The 16401-nt window shown below is 39.4% G+C and overlaps 1 protein-coding gene across 3 annotated transcripts in view; it reads right to left on the bottom strand.

The window, feature by feature from the left end:
- Positions 1-16401, bottom strand: part of SNAP25 (synaptosome associated protein 25) — a 158286-nt gene that overhangs the window by 7995 nt on the left and 133890 nt on the right. For 2 of the 3 annotated variants that reach the window (XM_067012692.1, XM_059037482.2), the window contains 3 exons: positions 12136-12184; positions 4804-4921; positions 982-1107 (listed from right to left, as the gene is read on the bottom strand). In XM_067012692.1, coding sequence (XP_066868793.1) covers positions 982-1107; positions 4804-4921; positions 12136-12184 — 293 coding nt within the window. Of the gene's footprint in view, positions 1-981; positions 1108-4803; positions 4922-5088; positions 5207-12135; positions 12185-16401 lie in introns of all 3 variants that reach the window. The other variant, XM_059037481.2, reaches the window with a different exon arrangement.

Below are 16401 nucleotides of genomic sequence, written 5' to 3' on the forward strand. Positions count from 1 at the left end.
AGGTTAGCTTTAACTTCCAGATCTCAAAAGAAATGATAATAAGAATTCAGGTCTGCTCATTAGTCTCTATCTGTACCCCCAGATCTGTTCTCTGGCCTTCTTTGCTCTCTGTCCAGAGAGGCTGACCTCTCTACAACCTTATCACCCAGGTTCTCTTACTCTGCCTTCCAGTAGGCTTTGTCCAATGGCCAGTGAGAGACTGCAGGACAAGAGACCGAGGAGTTCCCTTTCTAGTTTCCTGTTGGGTTTGACTGTGGCTGCATCAACCCACAACCCCTTCCCATAGCCATAACTACAGTTGGGTTCTGGTGACAGCTCTCTCCTGTCCCTTCAGGATTCTTCCTGCTATTCCTAGTTCATAATTGCTTTGCCATTCCTTATTATTGACCCTGCACACACCTCTGTAAATAATCTCTTTCATAAGTTCTGTCCAATTAAACTCACGGAATGAGACACCTGTTTACTGACATACTGATGCTGGATGGTGGTCATGTGACTTGCTTTGTCCAATGTAATGTGGGCAAAGGTTTGATAAATGCTTGCTCCTCAGAGCCTGCCCCTTAGGTTGCTGTTACCACAGTTCAAGAAACCTCGGCTCTCCTGCTGGAGAGGCCACATAGAAAAGAATGGATGTCCCCTACCCACAGCTCCAGCCCACCACCAGACAAGCAAGGAGGGCCATCTTGGATCATCCCGCACCCAGGTGCATGTAATGAGTGAGCCCAGGAGAGGCTCTTGGAAGACCTACTCATCCAACATAGAGGTTCAGAAGTAGAAAAATGATTTTTTTTTTTTTTTTTTTTTGGCCTCGACATGCAGCCTGTGGGATCTTAGTTCCCCAACTAGGGATTGAAAGCAAGGAGTCCTAACCACTGGACCATCAGGGGACTCCCTAGTTGTTGTTTTAAGAACCACTCAGGTTGGAGTGGTTTGTCACTCAAAAGTAGATAACTTACATAGCGCCATCTGCACAAGGCTTACCTGCGGATGAAGCCACCACTGATGGCCATCTGCTCCCGTTCGTCCACCACACGAGCAGGCTGGCTGGCCACAACTCCATCCTGATTATTGCCCCAGGCTTTTTTGTAAGCATCGCTTGATTTAAGCCTATGCAAAAAAGAGGGTGAGTGACAAGCAAAGGGGGCAGAGCATCAAGCTCACAACAACAGTTACCTCTTCAAGCTAAGAACTGAACCAAGCAAATGAGTTTTAATTCGAGGCATTAGAGAATACCGATATATCATAATCTGGACCCAAAGCGTTGGCCACCACCATGCCTCAGCTACTCAGGATTTCATTTCCAATCAAGTCAATTGCAATTGTCAAGATGGCAACTTTTGCCTGCTGGTTGTTCTTATTTTGGTTTGTTTTTGTAGTTTCGTTGGATTTAAGACAGGGATTAAGGTAGTTAGAGGACATTCAGTTCTATTTCAATGACACGGTTATATTTTGAGACACAAAACACACAGAAAAAACATACTGGCAGACAGACACAAAACAAGACTGCCAAGTAGAGTGTGTACATCACACCACAGGAACACACAGTCATCAAGAAAAACATACTGGACCAAGTTTTTACACACCATCATGCAAAGATTCCCTGTTTAATTGTTTCCCCCCAATGCATGTGTGGAAACAAGCATTTCCACTCTGCATGGAGAACATGAAGGATTGGTGGTTGGCCAAGCGTGATGGTCTGTGAGTTGCCTCTAGAGTGATTTGAATTAGATAATATATCGGTACTTCCAAACAGTTACCATACATCCAGAATTGATGTACAAACCTTTGTCCACAGAGACAAAAAGTAAAAGAAGCGTAGTGAAATGAATGCAGGAAAATAGAAGAGAGAACAAGCCATCTAGCACCAAAAAGGGAAATCCCTCTACATCTTCTTCATGCACCAGCTACAGGCATGAGTAGAAAGTGAAGCATTCTCATTTAAGCCAAACTACTCCAGAAGTTGACCATTCTCAAAAAAGGCACCAGCAGGACAGTAATAGCCTTCATGAGGATTTGAAACGCAGTTCGATAGCTTCTTTGTTGGGCTGAGGGGCAGGATGGGAGTGGTTACAGACTCCTACTTCAAACTATCCTGGGATGTGGTGGGGGAGAGTGGTCTGGAAATGGTGTGGTCTCTGTAGGCCATATTTCACTGAGCTGCCTTGGAGAAAAACTTAAAATCCAGGCATACCTGTTGTGCTCAATAGAAACATGTGCAGCATATTTTGGTGGGTGTGTTGTAATTGAGCAATCAAAGATGTTTTTAGGTTCTTTGCATAGTAGAAACCACATGCTTTTTAGTCCAAGAACAGAACTTCCTTTGGTCCCATTTTTATATTTCTGTTATAAGACACCAGAATTTAATCTTTTTTTTTTTTTTCTTTTAGTGGAGGACCATAGCCATTTATTAAAACTGGCTCTAATACTAATATTTGAAGATTAGGGACCAAGAAACCTTGGAGACAAATTGGAAAATTGTACAAATGGAATTTTAGCAACTCCCACAATCTAGTGTATAATACCACAGGCTTAGAGCAGTCAGAATCCACTGCTCTAAAGAGCCAGGGGCCCACTTAGTGGGATAGGATCCAAAAATTAATTTAATGGAGTTTAGAGTCTGGCTTTGTTGTTGTTGTTTTTTCAAATCTCCATCTCCTCCTTCCTCACATTAACAGAAGTTATATGGACCTTGTGATGCTTTCTGCTATGTAAAATGTCTGGTATACCATCTTTGGCAGAGTCAAGGGGGTGGGAAAGTTTGCGTTTCTGAACGAAGGCGAATCACTGCACCCACAATGCTGCACATAGACTCACATAACTGCCGGACATCTATCATAGTCCTTCGAAACATGCCGAGACAGGGCGAAGCCCTCAGAGAGTCCAGGGCACCACCAGCCACTGCGTTGTGACACATGGTTTTTAAAGCATTATTTACACACAATACAGAACACTTCAGTCAAGCTTTGAAGCTCAGTTAGGGTCTCTTGTGCAATAAGGAATTACTGCCAACTGGTATGTGGAATTCATAGGGGTCGTCATTTCATCTGAACATTAGAATCCATCCCAGGGAGGGAAGGGGGCCTGCCTCCACCTTTTCTCCACACACAGTTGATGGATGGGGAAAATGTACCTGTGAAATTCGTCACAAAGCAGGTAGACATCTCACCTGGGGCAAGTGGCCACTGAAAAGGATATACAGTTAAATCTTGACTAACTGGAATGCTTAGCAGTGTCATTTTGGTGACTTATTGGACTTTCTTAATTAGCAGTGGGCCATGGAGGTACATTTTATTTCAAGGGTGATGGTTGAATATCTGTTAGATTCTTGAGCTACTTTCCTGCCTCAGAGTCTTAGGGCAGTGAACATGATCAAATCATTCCTTGGTTATGGTTTCTCTTGATGTGTCTGATAGCCTTTCCTCTGCAGCTCAGCTCTTACTGTTTGGTCTTATTGGATGTAGAAGTTATATAGAATGGAGACTGAGTGAAAGAATGCAAACTGTCTAGATTGACCTTAAGGAGAAACACTTTAAAATCCTTGATGGGATTTGTTCTCTCCTTGTTCATTTGTCTCTTTTTGCTAAAAGTGGAAAGGAGCAAAAGTATAAATATACTCAAGGGTTCCAGTTAGCTAGATTCCAGTTAATCAGGCTTTACTGTAGATCATTCTTTAAAAAAAGAAAAAAGAAAAGTTTAAATTTATTTGTAAATTGAGCCCCTCCCCCTCCTAAACAGGAAGTGGGATATTTTAAATCAGCCTCAAAGTTTAAAGGATGTTAATGGTCATATAATCAGCTAGAAATGACATCAATTTCTATTCTAAAAGCTAGGATCAGGAGAGATTTTAGGGAAAAGGCTTCTGTTCAAAGGGAAGTGGGAGGGGTGAGGGGGATCGGGTAACGGGTTTAATTTTCCAAATGCATGTTGGACAATCCGCTCATGCATTTTTTTTTCACTGCTAGTCAAAGGAGTCTACCTTCCAGAACCCTTATTTTCAGGTTCCTTCTGCTGCAAACCTTTATAACCACATGTCACATTTCTGCTACATTCCAAAAAAGCATTGCAGAACCTTAATAGTTGAAAGTTTTGTGATGTTGTGCATGCAAAATCTACACATTTCAACATTTCGGCCAGTGTACAGGGAGGTCTTCCAAGAGGAAGAATTGGAGAGGGATGGGTCCAATTTGGCTAAGGCTTGAGCACTTCTTGTTGAAGGACTCATTGCCTCTGCATTGGGTGCAGCTGCGGCATCTACGGTCTAACCACTGACACGATTTGGCAACTCGTGGGCAGTTAAAAGGGTGAATCGCTGTCATACTCTCTAACTTAGGAAATGCTTGTTTGGGCCAAATTAACTGTTATTTTTGCTTTCGCAAAATCAAACCTTGATACGTGTTTCTCATCTTCCCAACTTACCCACAGTCTTTTCTAAATCTGCCATTTTGGCTTTGGGGATTTAGAGAACATAAAATCCCTCTTTTATGGGATTTTATATTCTCTAAAGCGCCTCCTTCTTGAGATTAGTCTCTGTCTCGAGGTACACTTTCTGGAAAATGTTGAAACGTTCATCAATAAAAGTTGCTGACAGTGAAGCTTTCACTGTAGTATGCCTGATTTTTAATGCATCAACAGTAACTCCCACTAATATCATCTATGCTATGAGATGAATGCATTGGAGACGGTATTGATCTGTTCTGCATGCCACATACTCATCCTGCCTTTGCACCCAGCAGGAATGAGCTTGTCAAGGCTTGGAGATGGGCCTTGGGAAACCAAAGCTTCAGGCAGGCAGGCAGCACCTACTTGTTACAGGGACACACACAAAGCCCGCAGAATTTTCCTAGATCCGTCAAATTCTTTTCTGCTTCTTTCATGTCCTTATTGATTTGGTCCATCCCTTCCTCAATGCGTTCCAGTTGTTCTGATTAAACACAAGTATTTTATCCCCACAGAATGAAGCAGATGAAAAAGGACAAAGAAAAAAAAGACAAAACTTCAGACATTCACTTTGACATTAAAAAAGAAAAAAAAAAAAAAGAAAGAAAGAAAACTGGACGCCACAGATTAGAGCTGGTACCCAGTACCTACTTGTTACAAGGACATATGAAAAGGCCACAGCATTTCCCTAAATCTTTTAAATTTTTCTCAGCCTCCTTCATGTCTTGGTTGATATGGTTCATGCCTTCTTCGACACGATCGAGTTGTTCTGGTTAGGACAAAGGGATGACAGTGTGGAATGAATTTTTTGGGGGTTTCCAGCAGAACATGAGAAATGTCTATGTGAAACAGAATTTGAGAAAGAAGGAGAGCTATTACAATGCATTTCCCGAGAGGATGCATTGCTGGAGTCGACTGTTGCTCCCCTATGCAGCCAGGGGTAGAAGGAAATGAACAAAAATGATGCTCAAATAGTTTATAGTGCAGACATGATGGGATGGGGTAGGTAGGCCTGTTAGATTCTGAGTGTCCAGGAAAACAGTACAGCATATTCACTTACTCAGACACCAGTGAAACCCAAGAGAAAGAAAACAGCATGTTAGTTTATGTTTTAGGCATGCAGATGTAATGCTACTAGAAAAAGTGTCTGCTTCAACTTTAACATGTCTCAGTCTTTTGGTTTTTAAGCATCCTCAAACATCTAAGGGTAGAAAATAATCCACCTTCTTCTTTGGGAAAAATAACAACTACAGTGATAACTAGCAATGAATACCATGTATTTTTTCCCTCTAGCAGTGGCTCTCTAGTCAAAGGCAGTCCAGGGACAGCTCTTGGTTTTGAATACTCAATTAACACACAGGCTTTGGTTTTGAATACTCAATTAACACTAGCTCTAAGAAAAGCAACATCAGCACAGCAATGTTATAGGTAGTGGAACATCTAAATTCCTTTTATCCTATGACTTCCTCGTAATGAAAGCTTTGGAAGGCATTTCACTTCTCTGCCCCTGATTTCCCATTCTCCGCAATGGGAAATGCTAGGCCCCAACCCAAGGCGGAGCATGGGGAAAATGAATGCCTGGGTCTCTGGAGGAAGGTGATGGATTGGAACATAAAACAGTACCAAGTCATCACTGCCAGGAAAGCTGACCTTAGTGTACCTAAGACATAGATCAATACCCATAAAAATGAATCATACTTCTAGGTCACCAGGGTAACATACACCAACTTGATTAATTTTTCAAAAGTTGTGTCATCAAATTGAGTAAACTATAAGTTCCATGAAGGGATTTTTAAAACAGCTTTTAAGACCATTAAGGCAGCAATGGGAGGTCTTGGCTGTCTATTTACAAAACCTAATTACATTTCTATTCCTCCTTTCATCTATATTTTCATGCATGCATGCCTACGCCTCTGGGAAGGAAGGCATGATTAGAATAAAACTGGTAAATACATTTCCAGTCTAAGGGCATACATAATCACTTAAAAACAATTTCACATTAAGTTGTCATTCCAGTACAAATTGTCATTCCAGAAAACTAAGCTAGGTTCACTAGTGACCCAAACTGGAGAGACTATCCACTTGGAAAATAAGAGCCTATTATGTTCTCTTCTGTGGGGCTGAGGAATAGAATTCAGCTTATTAGGAATCTGCTATCTCTGCTCTGCTTTTCAAATGACAGGGGAAAACAAAATGTTTATCCAGCATAGGCTAGCCAGAGGAAATAAGGGTGTAGTGTTGGCAAACATTTGCTGAATAAATATAGGTACAGTAATAGCTTAAGAAAAAAATCTCTAAAGGGGCTAAAAAACAAATGGATGACAATTCTTGACAATCCAGAGAATTCTGTACTTTTCTGAAGACTTCATTCCAGTTTCCTTTAAGGAATGCAATAAATTAGTCTGTAGATCAAATTAACTATCAAATGAGGGGATTGGTTGGGGGGAAAGGAGCCCAACATCCTCAAAACAAGAACTATGTTAAGTACAGACAGAATAGGGACGCCAAATTCCAATCGAGGAATTCCTGATGGCTTCCTGGAGAGCTGGGTTGAGATGAGATTGAAGCATCTGGGTTCAGAGGGAAAACTTGCTGGACTCAACTAATGACAGCTCACATATGCGCAGGTAATGGCATGGGGACACACATTCAGGTGTTTGCCTTTCCTAAGGAATTTCTCTGGAGTTAATATTTCAGCTAAGATAACTTTCTGACATTTCAGGATCCCCACCCACTGTGTCTCCAGGGATTAGAAAATAACATAAATAAAAGTGAACTGGCCCACAAATGTTGAATTTCTGAACCAGAGAATTCAAATTAAAAGATAAAAACAAACAGGCAGGTCCAAATCCCTATTTCTGAGAGCAGGTTTGGCCACGGTTTGCCAGATTGTTCAGCAAAGATCATAGCAAAGAGGAATTCTAGAGTTCTTTCAGAAAAGTTGATTCAGAAAACTACTTTATTGCTTCAATATTTGTTGAATGTTTCGATATACACAATTATAAGTCAAATTCTTAATTAAAAAAATATTGTGGGACTTCCCTGGGGGTCCAGTAGTTAAGGCTCCACTGCTTCCACTGCAGGGGACACAGGTTCAATCCCTGGTCAGGGAACTAAGATCTAGCATGCCACATGGCATGGCCATAAACAAAAAAATAAACAAAAATTTTTAAAATAAATAAAAATATGAAAAAAGAAATTTAAAAATATTGTGGAACCATTTTGTCACAGATATTCTGACAATAATATTAATTTTTTTCTTTTTTTTTTGGTTCCCTCTTTGAATGTGAATGCTATAAAGGCAGGGATTTTTGCCTGTTTTTTTCAGTGCTATGGCACATAGCAGGTGCTCATAATAATGTCAATTTTAAGAGTGTTACTGAGTTACATTTGTGGATATGTTTGGTGTATTGGGACTTCACAGCACTTAAATGATTTCTGTGAAGATTTTTCTCAGGAAATGCTTGAAAGCAATCAATATCCTCATTCCATTCTGGCATAGACAGCTGCATCTCAGAGGCTGATGTGATGTAGTGTCTAGGGTTGACTGCTCCTTACCTCCTTAAACTTACTTTCTGGCTGTTTTCTGTTTACTCTTGGAGACTGGGAGGGGAATAAGATTTTGGATTGGGGAGGTATTCCAGTACATCACACTATATTTTGGGGCAAAAGATTGTTCTTTCTTTTGCTATGATATTTGGATGACTTGTTATTTGTAATGGATCCATCAATGGCAGGATGCTCAGGGATCTAAGTTTAGACATCTTTTCTACTAATATTACATAAGTAAAGCAGCATGGGGCCGTTAGAATCCTCAATCTAGTAAAAAAAGAAACAGTACAAGAATAGCAAGAGGCCAATGCTATTGATTGACCCAATGTGCAAGTCTTCATGAGTGTAACCAATTACAAGATGCTGCCTACATGATTTTCATTTTCCTTAGAATTGATGAACATATGGATATTCATTTAAATAAATTTAAATAGCCACGTGACTAGGGGCTATTATATTGGGCAATGCAACTTTAGTCATTCATAAGAGATATTGGTGAGTGGACTTTAGCAAGAGGGATGTTTTCACAAATGTTACCCTGTAGTGCCATGAACCCTTTAAGAAAGTTGGCAGGCTCTGTGGATGAGGGTTACTCTGCCAGGAAGTGGTCAAATATTTCACTGTTTAGTTTGTAGCCGTTCCCATGGGATTGTCCCAAGAGCAGCATTTTCAGCATCGAAACAAATATATAACCCAGCAAAGACCAACAAAGGGAACAAGAGATATGGAAGTGAAAGGTTAAATCATCCCACATTAGGGCTAAGGGTTTTTCATGGGGATTTCTCTCGGAGACAAGAAAAGTCCAAGGACGCAGGACATTTCAGGGCCATCTGTCATGCTCAATGCTCCTTGGTGTCTCCTGACACCTGGGTGTAAAACAAGAATCCCATAAGGAATTTCCTAGCACAACCATTTAGCAGGACAACCTGGATTGGCTCTTTAGGCGGATGGCTGTTTCTTGAGACTTCTGTGCTGTTGCAGTCAACACTTTTGGTGTTCAGGCAAAGACAAAATTAGTAGAGCATAACTGGAGAGAAATTTTAAAGCAGTTACTGATCTAAACAACTAAACACAGCATATGCAGTGTCAAAATGCATTTACAATGGCAGTAAAGATAGTTGTTGCCTCATCAGTCATTTCAAAAGTTCTAATCTCTTCTTACAGTATAAATGGAACATGTAGCATTTAAGACCAGGCAGAAGCTACCCACTTTTCAGGGTTTACAGCTGCATGCTTCTCACTAGTATCAATTATTCACCACGTATCTGGTAAAACCCAGGTTATCCTAGGAAATATGTTCAAACGAGAAGTTAGCATTTACTTCTGTGTGGTCACAACTGAAATGTCTTAGCTGAGAACATTAATTATCTTGTGGGGGCAATCCACAATTTTACTTCGTTTCTCAGAGAATAATGTAAAGCTGTTCCTGGGAATCATCTGTGTTTAAGAATAATATATTTTTGTATTTTATTGGAGATTTTGGCAAATTCTGCCTGTAGATTTTCTTCATCAAAGTACAACGAAATTTGAAACTCAATATCTTATTCACTTTCTTTTTGACTTCAGATTTGTATATATTATTTTTCATGTCAATGTTTTATAATTAGGGAAGAAAATGGTATTATCCTGAACCTTTCTCAAACTTTTTCTCTTATTGCAATGCTCCTTTTCTACTCCCTTCACATACAAATTATTAACTAAAAGAGTTAATAAGATAGAACTCCTTATTACCTGAGTATATATGTATCAATTTAGCTCTGGAAATGAGGTACCACTCTTCTGTATGGGCACCTGCTACCTAATTAAATAATTTTTTTAAAAAAGCAATGATTTGCTGTGTCCTGAGTTTCAAAGTCTGGGACATTGTTATACACATCAAGCCAGCTAGTCTTATGATTTATAGCAAATTCATCTGGAGAGTTCTGAAGACTGCCACAGCTATTATAATTCCTTCAAAATACAACTCCACTAGGCTCCATTATTTTTGTATTAATTTTGACAATTTATATTTTAAAAATGGGGGGAGAAGTGTTGGGACTGATGTTCAATTGTTTTTAAAAAAATTTTCTTCTGATTTAAAAAAATTAGTTGATGTATATTAATTGGAAAAAGTTCAATACAAATAAACAATATAGAAACTAAAGTCTTTATATAGCAGCCATAAGGGTGTACCCTTCAGATCTCCCTTCAAGAGGGACCCTGTAGTTTGATGATACCTCCAGCTGTTGCACCTATGGGATCCACCACATTTACATGGAAGCCATACCCTCCCTGGGATGTTTCTAGCCAACAGCTGAGCACAATTTACTAGAGCGGAGGCATCCCTGCCCATCACAGGGCTGCTCCATTGTGTTGTCTTTGCTCCTGGCCTGCCTATCAGTCTGGCTGAGACTTTCTCAGAGCAGCAGTACAGTGTGAAACTCTTCCTACCCAATCCTCCTTCTACCCCCCTCTCCTCTCACAAGTGTCAAGCCCGCATCACAGTCCAAAGGCTCTCCCTGCCTACTCCTGCTTCCTCTCCACTTAGCCCATTGCAGACATTTCCTTAAGAAATCTCACACACTTCTAATTGATCCTTAGCAGTTGCTTCCCAGAGGACACCAAATAATACACCTTCCTTCAGTCCCTCCCTGCCCCTGCTGTATCTCCTCAGAAGTCAGTAAAAATTGATCTCATATATTGTAAAGGTTGCAGAACATTTTATGCAGAATTTCTTTCCTGGCCATATCATAATTGATTTGGTCGGTCTCCCCACTGACAGACATTTGGTTTCCAGTTTTATACCATTACAGGTAAGGCATGTATATTTTTCTTCATGGAGCTGTCAATGAATATCTGCAGCATATAATTCTATGAGTGGAATATCTTGGTCAAAGATGGGTGCACATCAAAATTTCTAGATATTATCAAATTACTCTTAAACTTTGTACTGATCAACAGTGCCCATCTGTAGATTGAGGGTTTCTGTTTTCCCAACATATTCACAGCATTGATTATTATCAATTAAAAGAAGTTGTGCCAATCTACAAAAGAGTGGCATCTCATTACTATTGTTGGGTGAAGCATGGTTTCATTTGTCTACTTGTAAACTGATGATTTACATATTACATCTATTTTTTCTTGTATGTTGTTGTCCTTTTCTTTGATAAAATGCAAGGTCTCTCTGTATTTTAGAGAAATGCCTTATGTCTGTTATCTATAAGGCAGTTTCCCACCCCGCCCCCCCACCCTTCCCAGTTTGAGGTTTATTCTTGAAGTTTGTTTATGGTGTTCCATGTTGTAAAATATTTTATATTTTTATCTTTGACAAAAAATTTCTCATGATTGCTAAGAGTTTTCTAATGTCTTTGTAAGATATACATAAAGAGAACAAATTCTGCTAAATCTGATTATTATGATAAGAATTCAGAATGGAATCAGGTAACTAACTTGTGTCTAGAATTAAATAAATCATTGCTGTATGATTGTATGTATAACTCAAAGAAAAAAAATTTGGTATTACCCTTCTAGGTTCCACTGTAGACTAAATATGCTATACTAAAATGTTGGTACTCTGATGTTCACTGCTTCTAGTATTTCCAAAATAATTAAAAGAAAATGTTCAAATATTTTAAGTGGTTCAATTTTCCACTTTACAGTGATTTCCCTCAGCTTATATCCTGTTAAAAACAGCTGCCAGTTATTCAAGGAATTCCCATAATGACTTGGAAATCAATATTGCCAGATGCTGAATTAGGATGGTCAAAAGAAATGGACAATATGGTATACTATTCTCTCATTCTATTTAGGAATTATCACACAGAATTTATGGGAAAGATTGGGGATGAGGAGGAGAATTCTCAAACTCTCCAAAATTCTATCATTAAAAATTCAAACAAATGACTTCTGCCTTCAAAATTCTATTACCCCAACACATATAACAGGGCGTGTAGTACCATTTATTCAACTGTGAAGATCTCAACATTTCCATACATTTACCAATCTTTTTAACAGAAAAAGGAGAAAAAAAGCAAGATAAAAACTGTAGAACTCTTACACACATATGTGCATAACACACGTCAATGACCACCTATAGATGCACAAATCATTTTTTAATGAACTTTATTCAGATGAGGAATTGTTCTTACTGAAGAAATCTGAACTTACCTCCTTGTTCATCCAACATAACCAAAGTCCTGATACCAGCATCTTTACTCTACATTCCAATAATGGTAGCAAAGTGGAAAAAGAGTTAGAGAGAGAAAAGAGAGAAAGAGAAATCAGTAAGGGGACAATTAGCCCTAGAAATGGAAAATGAAGAAGGACCAAAGGAAAAAGAGGGAGGAAATATGGTGAAGAGTATTAGGGGCTGGGGAGGAACTCAGAGAGGTGGGTCACCTGTGGACTTGCTTCATCAGTGATTCTCAGATAGAAGAGGGGGATGTAGCTCAGTCTCCGTGGGGTGGGGCTCAGGATGGGGCTTGGCATGGACTTGAAATACACATACTTAATATTATAGCGTGATTTTATATCTGGAAAATAAAAATGCCTATAGTTTTTGTAACACCAACCACAGAAAGCAAATCTTTCACAATCTTCAAGACTAAATCTTCTCTGGCATGATAGATCGGAAAGTTTCCATAGGTGAATTGGGGAGGGGTGCTCCACTGAAGAGATGTGTAAGAATCTTGGGGGTGGTGGTGAGATTTTTAGGTTTATCACAAAAGATGACAGCTTCACAAAGGTTGAGAAACATAGCTCAAAAGGAAATTCAATCTTCCATTTCTTTCTCTATGGAGAGAAGTTCTGCAAGATTTAGAAAAGGGAATGACAGATGAGAAATAAGGGCTTTTTCTAATGAAATCTGAAATTCTGCATAATAGTATGGTGTGAGAAAATAATTCATCCACAAGTTTTACTGCAGTTTTTTTGTTCACCCCTTATGATCTAAATAAACCAAACAGCCCTGAACTATTTGGTGGAGAGGAGTGGGAGTTGGTGGGTGGGAAAAAAGGAGCAGAGGTATTTGCATTGCTCATAATCATCATTTACAGGAACTAGTTAAGTAAAGAACTTCCATTTTATAGGGTGATTATTAATAGGTATTAAATGGAAGTGCTTACAGTTTGGATTAATTGTTTTTTCAAGAAAAGGTCATGGTGGTACCTAGAATAAATTCTAAAATATGTCTCTCATGGCCCCATTTATTTTTGACTGACTTACATTAACCTAAGAGAGAGATGTTAGTGGAGGTCAATGAAAGTGTTTCATTTTGTTAACAGTATTTCAACAATTTAATTCCAATAGTGCTTTTAAAAAATAAAATAAAACACTGAAAATTATTTCTGTGAGCTTTTATAAACTCACCATTTCAGAAAATGTGTGCAGTTAACTCTCCCAGACAGAAAAGCCTATTTTGCTTTTTTTAAAAAAATTAAATGAAAGATTCTTTAATTTCTATAGTGCTTTATAATTTTCAAAACTTTCATATACATGATTTCATGTAATCACATAAGAACCCCCTTTTTACCCCTACACCTCTATGGCCCCTTCCCCCTTCCCTCTCCCCACTGGTAACAACTAGTTTGTTCTCTATATCTGTAAGTCTGCTTCTTTTCTGTTTTAGTCACTAGTTGTGTTTTTTAGATTCCACAGATAAGTGATATCATACAGTATTTGTCTTTCTCTGTCTGACTTATTTCATTTGACATAATACCCTCCAAGTCCATCCATGTTGCTGCAAATGGCGAATTTTCATTCTTTTTTATGGGCTGAATAGTATTCCATTGTATATATATACCACAGCTTCTTTATCCATTCATCTGTTGATGGACACTTAGGTCATTTCCATACCTTGGCAATTGTAAATAATGCTGCTATGAACACTGGGGTGCATGTATCTTTTCAAATTAGTGGTTGAACACATTTTGATAACTTTTAGTTGCAAAGTCAGGATGTAGTTTGGAGAGTAAAGGCTTAGGATGACTTCAGGAGTCATTGACAGCACAGATTCTGGAGCTAGACTCTGTCTTGGAATCCTGGTGATTTTCTTTCCTGGCTGCAAGACCTCAGGCAAATGTCTTAATTGCTCTGTGCCTCAGTTCTCTCATTTGTAATACAGTGATCATAATAGTTCATACCTCATTGAGTTCTTATGCAAATTCAATGAATTAATAGGTGGCACATGTTAGAATGGTGCCTGGCCTATAGTTAGCCTTACACCAGGGTTAATAAAATAAATACCTTCACAAAATGCATCTATAGCAGGATATCTGGGCAAACTAAAATATCATCATTACAGACTACCACCAGAAGTTTCTAGACCATGGCTCAAACTTTAATGTGCACATGAATCCCCGGCATAGAAAACATCTTGTTAAAATATAGATCCTGATTCAGTAGGACTGGGGTAGAGCCTGAGATTTTTCATTATGAACAAGATCGGCGATGCTGGCTGGTGCAGGGTCATACATTGAGCAGCAAGATTCTAGACCCCAGAAGACATTTCAAATTCTTGTTCTTCAATGTGTTATAAATGGACATTTGTCTACACTAGCCTGTATTTTAACAATTTCTATGACCCTTTTCTGCAAATTTTAGCCATTGTTTATGAGAGGAAATTGTAAAAAGCAGATGGCTCATTCAGGCATATGGATGTGACAATGCAAGTTCCAGTGAGGACGGAGTCATCTCAGAGAGCATATTCTTCTCTAAGGACCCAACTCAAGGCCATGCATGAGATCTCTGTTCCATTCTATTTGGGATGGAGGGTGGGAAACAGTTGAGTGACTTCAGTTTAGTCAGTTCAGCTCTCATCTGTTGACCCTTTCTGCTCTACCCATTTATTTTATATAATAAATAAAATAAAGTATAATTTCCTCTGCAAGTATAATTTCCTCTTTGTTCAATTTGGTGCTAAGTGTTTCAGTGCCACCCAGAGTTTGTCCCAATTTGGGAGAACAGAAGCAGTGAGCACAGGTCAGAGAGGCAGGAATGCTGGATTATGTTCTTAGCTCAGCCAGTTACTAGTCTTGAGATTGGGGAAGAGTCACTTGACCCTTCAGGATGCTTTCCCATATTTAAGATAAGGATAGAGATGTTAAATAAGATTGGGTAGTTGCTAGGTCTGTTCATTCACTCACTCGTTCATTAGTTTGTTCATTCATTCATTCATTCATTCACTAAATGGTTATTGAGCTTCCACTCTGCCCCAGGCACTAAGGTAAGGGCCAGACAAATGCCTGGCTTCTAAACTATGCTTCACAGAATGATAAACAGTTTGGTCAAGTGAACAGAGCTGGCATCTAGGAGTCAGTAATTCTGAATTCTAGACTTATCTTGACAGTTCTATTGCTCTAGAGTCACCTGTTCTGTGTCTCAGCTTTCCCAGCTGTCAGATGGGGACAGAAACAGCTCCCTCACTTCCCAAGATTTATAAAGACAAAATAAGCTACAGAACCTAAAAGCTTCTACAGGTTCAACTCCACTGGAGGCTGTGATTCAAAAACTGAGATAAAGGATTTCATTTGTGTGGAATCTGTCAGTTTAGGATGAGCGACTATGTTTGTTTTCTTAGATCCTTTTGCTTTTTGTGGAATACTCAAAATTTTAAAAAATATTGTGGGAGTTGCTGGTGTAAGAGAAATGCTGTAAGAATTCACACTCTGGAATCAGGTAGATCTGAGTTTGAATTTCATCTCTGTCTTTTGTGGCTGTGTGTCTCAAGCAAGTTCTTTAACCACTGTGGACTTCAGTTTCCTCCTTGGTAAAATGGAGAGCAAAGCAGTAGAAAAAGTGACTGCAGGGATTACATTAGATAATACACTCTGAGCACAGTTGCTGGCATATAGTAGGTTCTCAATAAATAGTAGAACTTATATTTGGCTCCACTTTTTGCTGACAACTTTTATCAAAACAACTGGGTGGTCCTTTGGAGGAACTAGGAGGGCAAGAGAGAAGGACAGGGATGGGACGATATCTTGGGGGAGGCAGAATATTACTTTCTCTGATTCCTTAAAGAGTATTATGTTTTAATAGCTAGGAGGGAGCGGAGGTGGTTCTATTTTTGTCTTAGCTCAATTCCTGGTTCCTGTTCAAGATCCCTGGGAAACTTGTCTAACTGTGAACAGGGGGAGTTGGAGACGTCAGTGCTTTTCACAAAAATATTTATTTATTTACTTATTTTGCTGCACTGGGTCTTAGTGGCGGCGGCGTGGGATCTGCGTTGCATCACGTGGGCTTGGACTCTTCGTTGTGGCACATGGGCTTCTCTCTAGTTGCAGCACTCAGGCTCTCTAGTTGTGGTGTGTGGGCTGCAGAGTGCGTAGGCACTGTAGCTGTGACACGTGGGCTTAGTTGCCCTGCGGCATGAGGCATCTTAGTTCCCCAGCCAGCGATCGAACCCGGGTCCCCTGCATTGGAAGGTGGATTCTT

Source organism: Kogia breviceps, chromosome 14, assembly GCF_026419965.1.
Source record: "Kogia breviceps isolate mKogBre1 chromosome 14, mKogBre1 haplotype 1, whole genome shotgun sequence".
Lineage (NCBI taxonomy): Eukaryota > Metazoa > Chordata > Mammalia > Artiodactyla > Physeteridae > Kogia > Kogia breviceps.